Source organism: Lottia gigantea (assembly GCF_000327385.1).
Source record: "Lottia gigantea unplaced genomic scaffold LOTGIsca_26, whole genome shotgun sequence".
Classification (NCBI taxonomy): domain Eukaryota; kingdom Metazoa; phylum Mollusca; class Gastropoda; family Lottiidae; genus Lottia; species Lottia gigantea.
Genome location: NW_008708797.1, coordinates 2,910,946 through 2,930,046, shown reverse-complemented (window position 1 = coordinate 2,930,046; position 19,101 = coordinate 2,910,946). Strand labels below are relative to the sequence as shown.

Here is a 19,101-nt window from a genome sequence, read left to right as displayed (position 1 = left end):
ATCATCTAAGTGTTCTTGGCAAATAAAAAGTGCAAACCAATTTAAATGTCATTTTACCAGGATTTTCTTTCAGTTCATTCTGATGTTGTTTAATGAATTAATCGATGCAGATTTGTCAAATTGGATATCTTCCTATTTCTCATGTGTTTATTAATTAGTTTAATTTATTTATAAAATTAGTTTTTATGCTATAAAATCAGATAGATTTAGGTTATTACCGACGTTGATGGCAACTTGGGATATCAGCGTAAGCACTTGCCAACTTGTGACGAATTAAGTGCTTTTCGTTAAGTAGGATAGTTAATATATTCAAAACCGCTTTTAATACTTTAATGGTTCTCATTTTCACGGAATAAAGGATTCAAAAGTAGTTACGCTGTTTTTGAATTATTTTTTTTTAAATGTTGCAAGTTCAAGGGAGGTAATATCAAAGCTGTGAAAATAAATTCAAGGGAGGCCACCCCGATTTAAATTTGAAAAATTCTATTTAGAAGATAAGGAAGTCTCATGCAGTCTTTTCTTTATCTGGCCCACATTATCTCTAATAGTACTTTAAAAACATCATGTGTAATCAATGGTATAATTAGAAAAATTGCAACAATTTGTCTGAATAATAAAGATTAATTCAATTCAGACTCAAATGTAATCTCTATAGCATACACAACAAATATTTGTTGGTTGACCAACAGACATATTATCTAATAATATTAGCTGTCCATCTATAATAAAAAAAAAAACCTGTTACACATTAATTTATTTGTTCACATTACATCAAAGATAACGTAAGATTTGTCACAGCCATGATAATAACATAGGACAATACACATAACTAAAACATACTCATTTACACATAATCATACAAGTTAAATTTTGTTCTGAATGAAAAACACCCTGTCCTTAATAGATAATACCACCTGATATTTTATTTCAAAGGAAGGAGACAAACTGCTATTCTAACTAAATATTTCTGGTGGGTGTATATAACTATAAATATTCCATACTAACAAAACATTGACAAGTAGTGCATCCACATTGTCTACAATCTACAAATGCCATCTGATATAAACCTTTATATTATAGAGAAGATATTCTATGGGGTTCAATTTTTTTTCATTCTAATATTGACTATTGACAGGAATATACAGAGGTATTAAATATAAGAAATAATAACTTTATTTTAACTGCAGGAATTCTTAAATTTGTTTTTTTTTTTACTGCTAACTCAAACTGACTGATCCTGAAAAATAATAATGGCACATCATAAGCTTTTAGGAATCTGCATCAAGAACAAGACATAATTCTTTGAAAGTAAGAATCTCTGTTAATGATCCTCAACAGATATCATGTTATTTTTCAATGAATTGTCATCGGCCTACTAAAATAACAAATCATTTGATACCTGACTTAAACAATTGAACAGCTTATCTTATACCAGAAATATACATCTCAATCGCAATCATTATCAAATAGCTGATTGGGATATGGAATTGGCATTAATTATTGTCGTTTGCATCTTGGCAAAGTTAGCAAGCTCTTTGATTAGTCCATTACAGAAAAACCAGACTAATGGACATTTTCAGATTATTGAGTGTTATACAGATCTTATATATTAATGAAAACTCATCTTGTTTACTTACATTCCACCATTCTTGCTGCATAAATCTAATCATATCAACTGATAACTGTGGTCCAAATAATGGGTTTAATTGACATAAATAAGCTGTTAACCAACTAGAAAAATATATACATAATAAACATATTAAAACTAGAAAATAATATTAAAACAAATATGACCAAATCAGATTCCTTGTCATTTGAACAGGCACTGATGGCACCACACCTATTCAAATGACAGAGTGGCTTCTTGAGATTGATGCTTGGTTAACCTGATTTCTCCGCCAATTCCAAGGCTGGACAGACCCACATGACGTATAACTCACTCATGATAAAGATCACTTACAGATGTCACAGTCCCCCTAAATATGCACTGCAGCTGCAGACACGCATCTGAATGGGGTGCTTAATTGACAAACACAATCAAAAAAGTTGAATTTGATGCTTTGGTAGAGTTCGCAAGCCCTGGACCACTGGTGATAACTGAACATTTCTATCTACTTACAATATATAACAACAAACAGCAGTTAAAATCAACATGATCTGATAAATTCTGAAAAAATAAAGGGAGTTATTGCAATCAATAAATTCATAAAAATCAACCAATTTTCAGTCTAATCACTAAGTATCAGTTAGGGCCTATCTTAGTCGTATCTATACTTGTAGTAATAGTGAAATACATTCTTCTTATCTCTTAACAACCAAAATATTTATGTTATGATTTCCAAGATAATGTGACTTAAATTTTTTTACATTAATATGGCTAACAGAATATTATTTTTTAGTTGGTGAACAAAGTTATACCCATTTTCCTCCACATAATAATACAATAAATCTTAACTAATATCCTAATTGGCCAGTTTCCTCAACGCCAACGGCTCAAGTCCCCGACAGTTCATCATTTGTCTTTATCTCTTCTGTCATTGAAATAGCCTAATATTACTGTTGCCACCTTTCTTAAAGAAAGAAAATTATTAATCATATTACCCTTTGTTGGGAGATCTCCATAAGAAAAACTGAAGTATTATTGGGAGCACAGCTCCTACAAAAAACCAAAAAGCTGTCACAATTCCGATAACTAGACCAGTCTCCATTTTGATTGCTAAAAGTAGTATGACCGGAAGTTAATATCATGTGATATAGTCGTGGTTGTCCAGTAAACTATATCGCTTCGTCTGTCACTCTAGTCCGAAAAAGTCTGTTTTGAAAACAAATACACATTTGTACAAACTTCGATTTTGCATACATTGGGAACGACAGAATGGCAATGTCGTGAATCAGTACTGAAATGTACCGATCCTGTATAGATTCGATATTCAATCCCACCAGCAACTATTCATATTATGTAACCGATTAAAATTGTAGATTTTGTCAGTGATGCAGAGGTACGAAGGGCTGATATGAAAAACAAAAACCGTCTTGTCGTTCAGATGGACGTGGATGATGGATGATAATTCGAGGCCCGGTGTGCTACAGACTGTACACGTTGAAAGATCACGTTTGGAAATCGAAAAAGAGCAGGATAATGCCGCTGTCCTTGCAAAATTTCCCGCATTGCACCCGACATGGCATTGCTTGTGTATATTAGCCCACATGGTGCAGAAAAGTAGGACATAAAAGTCAATTCATTTCATTTTTTCTGATTTTCTTATCCCATGTCGTTTCACTTGTAATGTTCTCTGTTCTTCTGTTTTCGATGGAAATATGTTTGAAGTTCAATTATAACTGAGGGGGCTGGGGTGAGATTATAATATCAACCATGAGTTTATTTACTGTCCCACTTAGATTATTATTCTTAACCTGACCTAATACACCACTTCGCAATACACAGATAAATCTTCTGGGTCAAAATGAAAACTATGATCAGAAATTATAAACTTTATAGCCGGTTTTTCAGGTCTAAATACGGGTCTACTACTTCTATCTGTGCTTCAAGATGTATATCGATTAAACCAAAGTATGACGTTATAATAGTAGGGGCAGGTATGTATAGTTTTATATATGCGTTAGAATGTCACTTTATATATATGTTCTGTAGGCCTTCAATTTAAAGTGACAGTGCGACTTGGCAGGCCCGAAGCCATACTTGATTGTTCGGAGGGGAAAGTAATATTTCCGAGGGGCAATGGTGTATGGTGCTAAGTTGAAGTAAAGGGGAGGAAGGGGGTTAAACCATTTTTTTTTCAGGGGGCTATGCCTTATAGATGGTAACGGGAAATGGTGTTCAGACCGAAAGACGGACCGAAAGACATTGGGTGACGCCAATATACTTTCCATACTGACTAAATTCTGAATTGCTTGAGTGTTAGTAACATTAGGCCTACCTCCGACTATTTACTTCTAAATATTATATAGGTTATATCTACCAGCGTGAATGAGAATAACGCGTATTGACAATTCTTCCAATTCGACCAACTTGGAAGAAGACATTGACTCATTTTCGTTACTAGAGATGGTTTCGATCCTGAGATAGCATTGAATACTGCTCTCCATCTTTTATTCTTTCTATCTTCGGATATATTCCACTTAGCAATTATAATACTTCTAAGGGAAATTAACACTGGTGCAAGTGGATGTACATGATAAAGACTTATATAATATACATACATTGTGCCTCAAAATGTTTCCGAGATCGTGATTTCCAGCAACTTACATTTTTTATTTAATGGCAATATTTCTACCAGACAGTACTTTTTTCTACCTAACCTTTGTATGGCTTATTATATTGATCGAGGTAAATAGAAGAAGTTCTCTCCCTTTGTACATGAAAATTCAAGCGCATTAAATCTCTCTAAACCTATAATATAATGGTTTGCACAAACGTATTCACGAAGCAATTAAAAAAACAGGAACAGTAATTAAACTACTTTCGTTTTGTTAGTGTCACGTGACCTGTTGACCTTGAACTTCTTGTTGCGCACGCAGTCTTCAATGACAGACAAAAACCAGTTTCGTTAAAAAAAAACTTTGATGGATCTGCAGCACGGCATACATGATGTACTGGGATAATGATGGTATAAATGAACTACAAAATCATCCATCTTTCCGAATATATCGGATATTGGCGGTTCTGAGGTATTCAAATAGGTTTAAAACCCCCGCACCTGCAGAGATGCGGAATGTCACCAGTTAAAACGGCTTATTTTTTCTGTCTCTACATCAGCTGACATCTGTCCAAATATCTATCAGAGGCTGGTTTAGAGACCGATGTTGTGGTGTAGCTGCTGACATAAACATTATGGAATCAAATCATGTCGGGTCAAATTTTATATTGTATTGTACTGTATACTGCCAATGCTATTGTGTTGAAACTTGAAATTTTCAGCGTCGATGTTATATAACCTTGCTTTTCTAGTTTGAAAGTTAAAGCCAAATCAATTTATGACAAATTAAATTGGCCCCACTCACCCATTATTTCATACAAATTCTCTCTTGGTATTCCAGGACACAATGGATTAGTTGCGGTAAGTAATATCAATATTATTCATTTTGTTCAATACCATCATTGCTACCCTTTTGAAGTGAAGTAGATTCGTTACAGTTTAATATAATATTCGAATAATTTAAGATCCAAGAAATGAATAAATTACAGTTTACTTTTTACTTTTTTAATAACATATTATTTGGTGACTGCTTTGCTATACATTGTTTTGGTAGGCAGCATATCTCCAGAAAGCCGGCGTAGATGTTTGTGTTTTAGAGAAACGACATGTTATTGGCGGAGCTGCGGTTACAGAAGAAATTATTCCAGGTAGGGCTCCGAAATTTTTAAACAGAGCGTTACTTTATGATCGAATATTCGGATATGATTCACAAACAGTATTTATTTTGTGAAGTTTAAGTCGAAATTAATTTCATTTTCTTTCAGAATTTAAGTTTTCCAGAGCATCTTATCTTCTCAGTTTATTTCGACCGCAGATCATCAACGATTTAGATTTAAAGGTTCGTATATACGCCCTATGTAGTTATATCATAGTATTATACGCTATACTCCTAGCGCTATATAGTATAATAACAAAACTCACTTACCTTGTTATTACCACTAGTTATTGTGACCGCATATTCTCGAAACGATCTTGGCGCTAGGATGTCATAGGGTATTGACTTCTTACACGGTTTCGATAACATTCTAGCGCTTATATCGTTTCGAAATTGAAACCTGGACTTCTGTTCCCCTTTATAAGTCTTAGTCACACATAAATAAGAGACTGTGTTGGTAATCTAACATATAGATTTAATTAAGCTCCACAGAATTCGAGATTATAACAATAAATTTATACTATTTCAGAAGTATGGGCTGAAAGTGTATCTTAGGAATCCTAGTTCCTATACACCACTACGTGAACCAGGTGGTTTAAATGGTAAAACAACTTCTCTTACTCTTGGCATGGATTCAACCTTTAATAAGCAACAAATCGCTCAATTTTCTATAAAGGACTCACATGTAAGTTGGAAAAGAGTTTACAGAAAGAACTAATCGGACTAAATTAGAAATTCTTTACACGATTCAGTTTGTTTTTTTTTATCCATGCAAATATCTCAAAGTAGATTTGGCGCATTCCTCCAATGCACAATCGATATTTAGTTTGACCTCATGAAATTGTATTTTTACTCCAACCCATGAAAACCTTGTGATCGTGGAAATGATTAAGCTAATGATTTTTGGTCAAATCAGTCCAACTCCAGTGAGACAGGCAGTCAACTAACTGCAATAAAAAAAAAGTCTAAATCTAGATAAAATACAATGATTAAAAAATCTACTTCAAGTGACATAAGAGGCTAATATTCCACGGAAGTTGTAGAAGCCTTACTAGATTATCTTCTATTTTAGAATTTTGAATTATATGAAGAGGTTTTGAGTAAAGTTGTGAACTGTATTGAACCATTATTAGATCGAGTTCCAATTCAAGTCACACGAGATATAAAACAGTCGTTATCAGCTAAAAAATATGACTTACAGACTGTCCTGGCATTTTTATCATCGTGTAAGTAACCAAATCAAGTTATGGTCAACAGAATTCCTGTTTTTATAACAAGTATTTCAGTTAACACACCGATAACTTTTAACATTCAACAAGAAACCTTTATGTATACTAAGATGGTAATTGAAAAGAGCTGTTGGATTGATCTTCAACCCACATTATAGTCTTAAAATTATGAATCGTTGTTTAGAAAATACGTCAGCCATTACTCAATATTATCTTTCACAGATTACCAGATATCCTTTTAAAATTTTCACACCTTAAAGAAATTATATACACTTCCTTATTTCAATTTATACCAGTGTCATTATTTTGACTATAAGGGCTTACAATCATTTTCGGATCACATATTTATATCATGCCATTGATCAAATTAAGTAATTAACTAATTTTAGTTAATCATTTGTGTTTTTGTACATTGGTATAATTCAAGCATTGGTGTAGTCAATGATCGAATTATGTATCGTATCGTCTTCATAGATCACCAAACTTCTTACATTTTAGATAAGAAAACGGAACAAGATTTGTCTACATTCTATGAGCTTATGACAGCTCCAGCAATAAAGGTACGGATTATATTTTTGTAAAAGTATATAGAATATTCGTCGTCAGTAATTGTTGCGGGTCGTCGTAGTTATTTTTTATCGTTATTGCTATCATAAAGAACCGTTTTTGAATAAATTTTCATTTCAAGGGAAATAATTTGTCTCAGAATTTATAAATATGAATACAGAACTATAAGAGACAAATTAATATATTTATCAAATATCTTGTGATGCCGATATAGAACTTATTAATTAGGATTTCCCTATTCACGTCAGTGACAGTGATCGAAATATTTGCTTTTCAAGCTTATTTAGGTCAATTTGAGCAGTCAATTGTAACTTTTCAGGAAGAACGGAAGGGTTAACTTTTTCTGAGAACAGTGTTCGATAACACCCTACTGCTATTCTGATCAATAATACATTATTCACCTGTGGTTGATAATGGCATACTAACTATTTAGACTGTGATCACTTCCGATCTTACCTTTTTTCTGAAATTACAAACAGGAATTCTTTTCTGGAAAATTCTTAGAACAGTTGATATATAGCTGTATCTCGATTGCAACTATTTTGACGATTGGACGCTTAAAACCTCTTATAAAAGTTATTTCTAAGAAAAACGTTCTCACATGAAAAACATTGTCAATCATAGCGAATCTATTGAGACATGAAATGAATAAATATCAATGAAAATTTGTAGATTTTAGATCGATGGTTTGAGTCGGAACCTTTAAAAGCAACATTAGCAACTGATTCTGTTATAGGAGCAATGTTAAGTCCTCATAGTCCCGGTAGCGGGTAAGGTTATTATCTATTCTTTTTTTGGTAATTTAACAAAAAATATTATGTAATGAATTAGGTCTTCTATCAATAAGTAGACAACAGCAAGGATTTGGGTGCAAAAACCAAATAAAAATTTACTTCCAGCTGCCACTATAATCGAGAAACTAGGGTAGCATTAGAAATAATAGTACTATTATACGGTATTTTTAAACTGACCGGTTATAATAATCATTATTCATTGACCATGCTAATTGTGTTGCAGTTATGTTTTGTTACATCATGTTATGGGTGAATTGGAAGGTGTAAAAGGAGCCTGGGGATATGTTGAAGGTGGTATGGGGTCAGTATCAACTGCCATTTCAAACTGTGCCGTAGATCATGGTGCTAGAGTTCTGGTTAATAAGGTTAGAATATAGACATTCTTTTCATTTCTCTCTGGTACCTTGGCTATAATTTACGAATGAAATGTCACGGTAATTGGTCTTTACAATCTTGAACATTTCTCTCATAAAGTAAAAAAAAATATAAATATATAGTCATTGTCTCAGAAACTGTAAAACAGACTTCATCAAGTAACACCTGCTCAGATGAAATAAGGTGATCCTGGTGACTCAGTGAGATTCTTTCTCTCTAGCCTGAAGGTCCGACGTCCAGTGTTCCTTCGGATGGTTCAACCAAATTTCTCCCGGTCAGTGATACTGGTCATGGAAACATGTCGAAAAACCTGGATGTATATATGGTTAATGTAGTAAATCTACAGCGGTTTGCAATATCAGCATCCGCTGGAAGCGGACGTTAACTTGTCATTTACCAACCAACCAATCTACAGCGGTTCATTTGATTAATGTACTAAAGCCAAATATTATGTTTTATTTATGAGTGAAAAACCACATTGGATTTAAAATCAGACAGTTTCTCTTTCTTAAATTTGTAAAACCCTATCTTTTGTTTTGATCAAAGATATAACACGACATAATTCCTTTGTCTTATGTAAATGATATATAAAACCAGATCGATTGTGTTGTGGTAAGTGTAAAACCACATCGCTGCGTTTTTTGTAAATAACTGAGTCAAGGCACATAGTTTGTTTGAAATAAAGATTTACAACCACACTTTCGTGTAGAAAGTTATAGCCTTTACGTCTGTATGTTTTTATTTCAGTGTGTTGAGAAGATTAATATTGAAAATGGTAGAACGAAAGGAGTTGTGCTAACTACTGGAACAGAGATCGAATCAAATATAGTTCTCTCTAACGCAACCCCGAAGGTCACCTTTTTAGATCTGGTCTCAGACGTAAGTTATGCTTTTAGCCCACATTTCTATAGTATGAAAAGCTACTTTATTTGATGCTTTTGAATGCACATGAAAGGATAAAATGATCAAGAGAGTTCCATGTTCTCCCTGAGATCAATGACAAACTCATTTATTCATATACTAATGGTAAAATGGTTCAGTAAGAAGCATTATATAGATTTAATGTATTAAAAGATGAATGATTCAGAAAAACAACTGATTTTTTGGCAGATAAACACCAAGAGTTTGCATTTCTCAATTCAATTTCGTAACAAGCATTAAATATTAAGATTTTTAAAAGATTTGTCAAATCGATAAACTCCAATACATATATATCTTTGTATATAATGCAAATCGTATACAAATAATCAAAAAGGCAAGATAAAAAGTTGAGAACTGTGTGACAGACAAGAACAGGATCTATCTTATTAACTCAATTCTCTTCGATTTTCTTGCTCATACACTGAAGAGTAATGTGATCATATCAACAACTTATCAAGTTAACAGATTGCTGTTAATCATACTTCGAACCAATTTCATCTTTGATTCATGATTTGAATTTTCTAACTGTTTTGTATCTTATAAATCTTCTTTACATTCGTTAAAGCCTCAGTCTCACTGGGCTTTGCGATGGTTTGCGAACCATTGGTTTAGGAAAAAAGTGGACAATCTCAATGCTTCGTAATGATAATATATTATGCAGAATGTTCACTGTGCTTCTGCGATGATCACAAGACATCACAAGTCTTCGTGTTGGATCACTACAGCTTCGCATAAGAGGAAAAAATGTGGAGATGCATTCACGAGGTTTTGTCGTCGAATGTGTATGCAAAAGCATCGGCAAATATTTTCCGGTATCCCGGCGAACCGTTTGCGACAATTTTCATGGGCGTTCTCGCGCCGAGAAACCTTATATATAATTTTAATAGGTCCTTGTACTCATAGGTGTGGTGTAAAAAAACTCTACGCGCTGCTAACACTGTGTAAAGGCTTGTCTGCACAAACGCGTTTTCATAAGCATTTTAACTCAGCGTAAAACGCGTAAGATTACGCCTGAAAATGACACAGCCTAATACGCTGCGTTGTACTAACTCCACTTGAGCGTAGACGGAGAAACACATGCTAGGGTCCCCATTTTGGGAATATCACAACTTGGTGAGGCAACTATTCTCATTATTATGATAAGTTTTTCATAAATATGCTCACTTGACATTTTTATTGTGAGTTCATTGACTAAATTCTAGCTGATTACGCCAAGCGATAACGCCTAAAACTCCTTGGGAGGTTTTAAGCTTATTACGCACCGTTGACAGGTGATTTTTACAACTCGCTTATGTGGACAAGGACCTATTGAAATGAAAGGCCTTTAAGTCCAAGGCCACATACGCGTTTTCATGAGCGTATTAATCAAAATGTAGTTTATCTTACTTTCAGAATTGTTTAAGTGAAGACCTGGTTTCTGAATTAAAACAGATTGATTATAAATCTCCTGTGACTAAGATAAATGGTAATGCTGATAATATGATAAATAGTTGACATAAAATCCAACAAATTCCAACTTGCCCGAGATCTTATCAATTACAATGATTCCACCAAGTTTCAACAAAATCGGGTGAAAATTGTAGCTTCTATTTTGCTCGCAAATAAATTTTGTTTCGATTTACAAAATTAAGGCATTAACTCCGTTCATCGAAAAATCTTTAAATTCGAACTTGACCGAGACCTTATCAATTCAAATGCCCATGCCAAGTTTCATCAAAATCCAAATGACGCAATTTTACTCAGTCTAGGGAAATAACTCAAAAACCGTTCATCGAGAAATTGTCTAATTCGTATTTGACTGAGATCTCACCATTGAAAAGGATCACAGAAAATTTCATTAAAATCAGATAGAATTGGCAGTCTCTATTATGCCCACAAGAAATGTTGACCGACGGGCTGACGGACCTATAAAAACTAGATGTGATTCGTAACAATATGTAATTGGTTGTGATTGATACAGACAAAACCGTGGCGCCCACAATATGATTCGATATATTTTATTCAGGTTTTATAATATAATTTACTACAACACATAATGCCCTTGAGTCAAACCACATAGAAATAAACATAACAATATTTGTGAATGACGATTTGTATTCAATCTACTGGACTTTCTACATCATACGTCGATGGTAATTGTTATTTCCCCATGAGACAGTTTCTGCAATGGATAGCAAAAGTAAGTGGTTCGGTGTCCAATTAATTGCATTTCTCTCCTACGAAACTCATTCATGTGGAGAGATAAATAGGATTTATACAGAGATATTATTACTTTTGACACACAGAATATAGAAAATTGAATCTTGTCGGCCTTAGGGGTCGATATATGTGATCACTGTTTACATTAAAAATTACAAAAGATCGAAAAATATTTGTTATTGAAAGAAACAGACTTTTAATTTCTTCTTTAGGAATGTTTGGTAATAATTCAAGTGAAACAGTAAGCATTATGGCAAATCTTTCTTATAATTTAAAGTGAAATTGACGGAACGTTGTTTGAGTTATTGCCCTTGACTTAGTCAAAACGGATCAAACTTTATTCGTGAGCACAATAGAGTTTGAATTTGAAGAGTTTTCGATGTACGGTTTATTAGTTATTGCCCGCGTCGTAGTCAAATGTGTCCAAAGTTCTTCATGAGTACAGTAGAATTTGCAATTTTCAATCGATTCGATTTGTGATATTGGAATTGATAAGGTCTTGTTTAAAGTAAGGAGCTGATTTCTTTTACAATGAACATTTTCTGAGTATTGATGTTGTGTGGGCGTATATTTACCTTGACTGGTAAGCTATCTTTTCATATATTAAGAAAGCACAAGAGTTTATTTATTTTTTTATTTAGTTTATTTTTATTATTTGATTTTATTGCTATGGGTTGTCGAATCGATAAAGGTGATGTCGATATGAAAATTGCAAAGGTAGGCTACATAAATAAAATTGTTGAACTGAAAGTTCCTATGAATTCACCAGGTTTACACGATTGTACACACAGGAAAAAGAAACTTCGCCCATTGAATAAAATACAGCATTTTAACAACACTGCTTCAGCCTTTTTCTTTTTATATTTCAGTCGCTGTTAATAAGGTTCCTAATTTCCTGGCTGATCCAAATACAACAAGTGATTGTATAATGCCCCATCACCAAACAACTATACATATTAACTGTGAACATAGTGATTTGATTCATCGAGCTTATTTAGATTCTCAACATGATCACTATTCCAAAGAGTTAGTATTGCAATCAGAATTGATAGATCAACTGACATCGCGAAAAAATAGTTCTACGTATAAAGAATCACCCAAATTAAACTTGATTTCTGAGTACCGTTCTCAAAATGTAAGAAGTCACATTTGCGAAACAAAACATCTATTCGTATAGCAAGCTATATTAATTCCGATTAGGAAGGCGAAGGCGTAGTGTAATTCCTTACTTTGTAGAACATTTTGATCGTAAGGTTGTCTTGATTTTAGAATTCCGTGTAATAACTTAAGGTCAAAGTAATGTGGAAAAATTCTAATTATAAAGATTCTGTAATTACTCGCCCTGCCTTTGTTTTTACTATCAGTAGAATAATTAATATATTCATCATTGATCCATTAGACAGACCGGAAGTGTAATAAGTAAGATAATAATGGTAATCACGACAGATTTCTTATCATACTATTCCGATATCATTACATAGAATAAAGAGCCTACAAGAAACAAGGTTACCTATTCGTAATATTGATGAATCTTTTTTACTTTCTACTTTTTACTTCGTATCAGTAACTATTTTCACTGTTTCGTGGTCCGATAATAGGAATAATGATAAAGGAGTTTGTTCACTGGGCATTTATCAGGAAATCGACCAAAATAGATTTAGTGATACAGTTCACATCGCTTTCTTAATCATTCGCGAACTAAGTTAAACCACCACATTGAACGCATTGTCATAGAGGGTACCTCAAGTATCTCAAGGTGCGATCTCGGTTATTTCCGGGTGACTGAAAATCATAAAAAAACTATACGATATTACAGAGTTTCCTTAGAATTTGGAGATTTTACACACTGTTTCTATCTTTTTCTGTCTTCCTTAGCTTGCCATGTTTGAATCATGTATAAGAAACTTGTACCGTTTTCCGGCCGACCGCTGTATTATTGGAAATCAAATATTATTAATATGTTCGGGGTTTTATAGGAAAAATCAACCGAAAGATACCTTATAATAGCTTTATGATTAAATATTATCCGAGGAACTTTATTATAGGGTTTCAGTATCTATTTGGTACCCTTGTGAGATATTTCTTTCTCTACATCCATTTCAGGCCGGTAATTGAAATGGTAATACCATCCAGTTTAGATAAAACAATTTCGCCACCAGGTTCTCACGTTGTCCTTCTGTTTACTCAGTATACACCTTATACTCTAGCCAATGGTCAAAAATGGGATGAAAAAACTAAACAAGATTATGCCAATATAGGTGAGAAGATTGTTTGCACATTGGTAATATTGCCATTATAAAATATTCTATTTGACGAGTGATAAGTTGTGATCACTTAACTAGTCTTATTTCATTGACAGGTCCTTTACTTCCGGTAAATACCACCCTCAGTTGTATGTTTTTTAACTACTTTCATTAATAGATAAAGGATTCGTGACATCACTAAAGGTCTCTTCAGTAGAGAAAGGTTTGTCAAGTGAATGAAATATTTCACGTCTATAGATATTCGGTGGGAACAGGTTAGGTTCAATAACCTTCTAAGGACAGTAATGGTTTGAAGCCAACATCAAGGAAGATGAAAAAAGATAATGAATCAGCTTAAGTAATAAATATTCCAAATAAATGATGTTAGATATATGGTCTCAACGAAAGAGATATCGAGTTGACAACCACAGACTGACATAATCGCGAAAGAATGAGCATGCAATTCCTCCCTAGAAACAACCGTCACCGTAGAAACACCCGTCATATTGTAGTAAGCTTAAGAGCTCAGGGATAATGCTAAGAATGACAAGTGAGGCTGTTTTGGGCACCAGCGTTTGTAATAAACAAATGTACCAAATAAACAATGTATGGACGCTCCGGAAGGGATACCGAATGAACAAACACTTTTGCAGAGTGGCATCAGGTGTTTCAGAGTTTCAATACGTTAAATCTGTTTGGAGATTTAATGGTCTAACTGAAACAATGAGATTCGTATCTGCAAGTTTTGTGTTTATGTTTGCAGTATTTGATAGTATTGAGAGATATGCGCCTGGTTTTAAAGATAGTATAATTGGATCTGATATACTAACACCGCCTGATTTAGAAAATATAATCGGCTTGACTGGAGGGGTATGTGTTTTATTTATCTTGGGGTATGTGTTTTCGCCCTGGGGTTGGGGGCTGGGCGTATAAATTTTTTTAAGCAAACCATTTTATACTATGCATCCTGTGGACTTTCTTGACTGGTTGGGATATGTGTTTTTTTTAGTAAACGTTTCATATTATGCGTCTTCTGGATTCTATTTTGACTGGTATGTGTTTTGTTGATTAAATATTTCTATATAATGCTTCCTGTGGATTCTTTCTAATTATTCGGTCTGCTAACATGAACTTCACGCAGATGCCATGATAATGAAGCAGACGAGTTTCGATTATTTAAGGTTTGAAAATTACGCATGTATCAGCATGCGCTTAATAGCAAGGTGGAATTTTTTGAATACATGTCTTTGAAAGCAATGAAATCACTTGTCTTTACCGTTGATTTTACTAATTTTATATCATGTTCCCGATGACCAAGGTTGACGCCTTTACACGTACTGGCATTGGTTTTAAATCGTAGACCAAAACACGCCTTGGACCCGCCGTAAATTTTCTTTTGATGTTTTTGACAGTTCACTAGTCTGTCCAGTCCTTTGCATGATATCACGTTGGGTCCATTGGTCCGTGATAGCTTTTGTCGCTGGGTACATGATAAAAACCTACCATATTTCAGGAGCTTGTGCACGTAGTATTTTAGTAGAACTATCTAACAGTCATGTTGACTGTAATTTAACGCTTATATTATATTTATGAGAGGGATTTAATATTAATTATTTTGACATGATGACTACTTTCCAAATCAATATAGATGTTTGTTCAACCAGTTAAAATTAATTAAAAAATATTAGGCTAATAGAATTTTATTACTTTGTAACCCTAACTGGATTATAATAAATTTAATAAAAACTGAGTAGCTTGATCTACTTTTATTTTGTTGACCTATAAAATAATCTTCAGTATCTAAACTGTCATGGTTGATTCTTGGTGTTTAATGTTTGAAGCGGTTGAAAACAAATCTTCATAAAAGATTTTCATAATACATGGTTAACAAGTCATTAGGTTTGAAGTTGAACAATGTCATTTGTTCTTAAAAATTGTTGATGTCTTGAAAGAAAACACAAAGAAGATGCTTCATAGACAATTCCTATGATCAATATGAATTCGATAACCTGTAGACCTGAAACAAACTTTTGCCACCAACAAGTACACTCATTAATTAATAAATAATAGACTAATGAACTGCAAAGGTATTGTTATTATTGTATTTGTACCAATACACATGAACCTCTTGAAGCATGTCCTGGCGATTTAGCTCCTCAGACTTCCACCTGTTCCCAAAATACAAAAGGATTTAGCTAGTAACGATAACGTCATTTCCTCTGCATGTGAATGACTGTTTTGGGGCGCCTGTCGAAAATCGCATGTCCCAATGGCCAACGCCCTTAACATGCCACTGATTTAATAGTGTTGATTCAATTGTCGATAATATGTTCGAAAAAACGTTGCCATCTTGATCAAAGTATCCGATTCATTTAACTAACCTTTACACAACCGGATATTGTGTGACGATAACATCCTGTAGTATCGAGGATAAGAACTTTTATCTCTTGAACTTTGAATATTTGCTTCAGATTAAAATTATAAAAGTAAACTAATTGTTTGACAATATTCAATGAGCTCATTCAAAACGCCCTGGGTTAGGTATTCTCATTGAAATTCATTAGAAAGTTTTAAATTGGACAGTTGAATTATAGATTTCTGAAGATTCCACATTTCAAAATCAAATTTCTTAGAATTTCAATTGCTTTATATTTTTCAAGTATTGAAGAATTGAAGAGAATAAAAAATGAATCTTATGGCGTTTTCAGGGTTAATATGATCATTTTCTATCCTGGGGTAAACCAGATAAAAAAAATTTAAAAGAAGTTATCGACTATCGTACTCTCTGAGAAGAAGATTCTCTTATTGAAGCCACCAATGTTCTCTATAATGACTTCCGATTGAACAGCCATAGCGACAATAATTGTATTTTTCTCTCTTCTATATTCAATATAGAAATCTTATCTTAGTTCCTGCATTGCCTCACTACTCAAATTAATTATATTTTCAGAATATATTTCATGGTTCTATGTCACTTGACCAGCTATATTTCTCTCGACCACTGTCCAGTTTATCCAATTATAAATCACCTATAAAAGGTTTATATTTATGTGGTAGTGGTGCTCATCCGGGTATGGCTATTAATTTATATTCGTCATTTCACTAATATTTCAGATTAATGTGATGAAATAAATTCAATTTTTCTAAAAGCTCTCAACAAATTTTCGTAGGCGACAGGTGGATCTTTTATCCTTTTTAGCATTATGGAAATAAACTTGACAAAAAGTAACTGCAATCAAATGATCCTCAATATTTGCTTATCGAAATGATGTCAATAGTAACATCTGTCGAATGTAGAAACCACCTGAAAAGTTGTCAGCCCCATCTTGGAATGGAATAATTTAACAACCCAAAGTTCTATTCTTAACTTACTTAAAACAAAAGAAGAGTGTTTGAACTGAACGAGTCAATTTAGAGATTGTAAATTGTCTTAACGAAAATTCGGCATTAACCGTTTTTGACGTCAGAGTATTGATATTTTCGAGTATTCAGATTTTCTGTGTCCTTTCCAATAAAACAATTGACACTAATTTATTGTAAGGGTTCTTACCAATGTCTTTAATTCAATATTCGGTAATAAGTAAGAAAATTCAATCTAGAATAGAGCTTCTGTCAAAATTAACCAAGAAAATAGATATTCAGAAAACAGAAATTATATTTGGCTTGATTTTAAATTTTTAAAAACATTGCCTAGTTTTATTTACCAACGTGGCGTAGTTGATGTAGTTGGTATATCGTTGAGATTTAGCTCCCTACCATACATATTCAGGATCTATTTATTGTGTACGAATTGAATGCTGTGTTACCATTTCAAAAGTGGTATCTCCACTTGAGTCCTTATCATTCGGTAATAATATTAATCCTTCTAGCACTACTAACACTGGATGCAAATGATTTAAATGAATGGGATCATTAATGACTTATTTTGTCAAATGTAAAGCAATCTGTTTCAAGTACAATTTTAAATTCAAAAGGACACTACTATATGCCTAAATTTTGTTTCACGTAATTACAGGTGGCGGTGTGATGGGATCACCAGGGAAACTTGCAGCATTCAAAGTTTTGGATGATCTGAAAGCTAAACGAATAAAGAAATAGATACTCACTGGAATAGGCCTATTAATAATATCTAATGGATATATATCATGACAATATTAGATGAAAGATAACGATTAAATGGTCAAAATCAACCCAGCAGTTATTTTTTTTTTTTATGATCCCCATCGGCTTAGCCTACTTGTATGTATTACAACTCCTGTACTGTTTTGTGATTTTTGCTAATTACCGGATCAATAATAGAACAAATTCTGTTAATATATCAACGTTTCCTTTTCTTTTTTATACTTTTTTTTATAAAACACCAACAATTTGAAAAACTTTTGTGACAAGGAAAAAGAAATTTGGATTTGACAGGTGACAATGACAGTCTCGCATGCAACATAATCAAATACTGGTGGCTACGTCAACATTATTCAATACTACTTTTACATTGTGTTAGATGATGATGAGAACTTTCCATACATCGTCTCATACAAGCACTGGACTGACGATTTGTGATTAAACAAGTTAAGAACAAATTAAGAACATTAGAACTGTTAATTATGAGTGAGTAATCTTTTAATAGTATTCTTTCCTTTGGTGAATTTGCTGATAATATAAGAATCATTCTTCTTCTGTTATATCACTAACATTTCGTGTTACAACGTGATAACATCCTGCAAAAAATCGTATTGTATTTGTTTACAACTAAACAATTTGAGCTCAATTAATATGTATGATTTTATATTAATATCACGACGGGGAGATATTGTTCAAAGTGTAATGCAGATTATTACGAAAGGTACAGATACAAAGAAGAAGCGTGATATAACAACACAGGAATATCCGGGGCATAATTTATCACGATATTATCTCATTTATCACAATAAACATAAAAACCTTCAATATAACACTTTTTCAAATCAATTATTGTAAATAAACTGAAACTTTATGTATTGATGCATGTATTAATAAGTTACATTGGGTATTTACCAGCTTTATAATGACAGGAATGTTGATGGTAAAATTCGCATAGCCAATAATACCGATCAACCACAAACTCTCAAACGTCATGAGCATTTCTGTCCAGTAAGACGTGTGGAAACTATCACAGATTTGGAAATATTGCCTGTCCGCGAATCCTGTCCTCTCCAGTCCTGAAAGACACAGCCTTTTTTCCGGTATCGTTAAATTAGATCCATAATTAGATAATATTTTACCGCAGTCGATCAGTCGGAGTCTTTCGTAAACCCGAAGATATTAACAGAGGAGTACCCAAACCCTTCATTTCTAGTTAAGAAAAGCGCTGGTGGATTTAGACTTTGCAGATACAGCCAGATACAGCAAACCACAGCCATCCCT

At 33.3% G+C, this 19,101-nt stretch overlaps 2 protein-coding genes across 2 annotated transcripts; one reads left to right on the top strand and one right to left on the bottom strand.

Annotated features, from left to right (window-relative positions):
• Positions 1-737: 737 nt before the first annotated feature.
• Positions 738-2,715, bottom strand: LOTGIDRAFT_203893 (hypothetical protein). Its single transcript, XM_009056092.1, has 4 exons — positions 2,602-2,715; positions 2,120-2,167; positions 1,638-1,731; positions 738-1,237 (listed from the first exon to the last, which is right to left on the bottom strand). Exons 1-4 carry the CDS (start codon positions 2,706-2,708, stop codon positions 1,223-1,225), a joined length of 264 nt encoding a protein of 87 aa, XP_009054340.1. The 5' UTR covers positions 2,709-2,715; the 3' UTR covers positions 738-1,222.
• A 758-nt stretch (positions 2,716-3,473) lies between these two features.
• LOTGIDRAFT_117673 (hypothetical protein) lies at positions 3,474-17,799 on the top strand (the record flags this gene model as incomplete). The annotated part of the gene is made up of 16 exons (XM_009056091.1): positions 3,474-3,597; positions 5,059-5,078; positions 5,272-5,365; positions 5,483-5,556; positions 5,903-6,058; positions 6,446-6,599; positions 7,101-7,162; positions 7,842-7,939; positions 8,187-8,328; positions 9,086-9,217; positions 10,652-10,724; positions 12,328-12,484; positions 13,562-13,716; positions 14,465-14,571; positions 16,652-16,772; positions 17,717-17,799. The coding sequence occupies 16 exons, from the start codon at positions 3,474-3,476 to the stop codon at positions 17,797-17,799; spliced, it is 1,752 nt and encodes a 583-aa protein (XP_009054339.1).
• Positions 17,800-19,101: the final 1,302 nt, after the last annotated feature.

Coding starts and splice junctions, on each gene's coding strand:
- LOTGIDRAFT_203893 (XM_009056092.1), bottom strand. CDS start 2,708: ATGGAGACTGGTCTAGTTATCGGAATTGTGACAGCTTTTTGGTTTTTT. Junction 2,168..2,601: donor TGGAGATCTCCCAACAAAGG/GTAATATGATTA, acceptor TTATTTTTTCAG/AATTTATCAGATCATGTTGA. Junction 1,732..2,119: donor GCTGTTTGTTGTTATATATT/GTAAGTAGATAG, acceptor ATATTTTTCTAG/TTGGTTAACAGCTTATTTAT.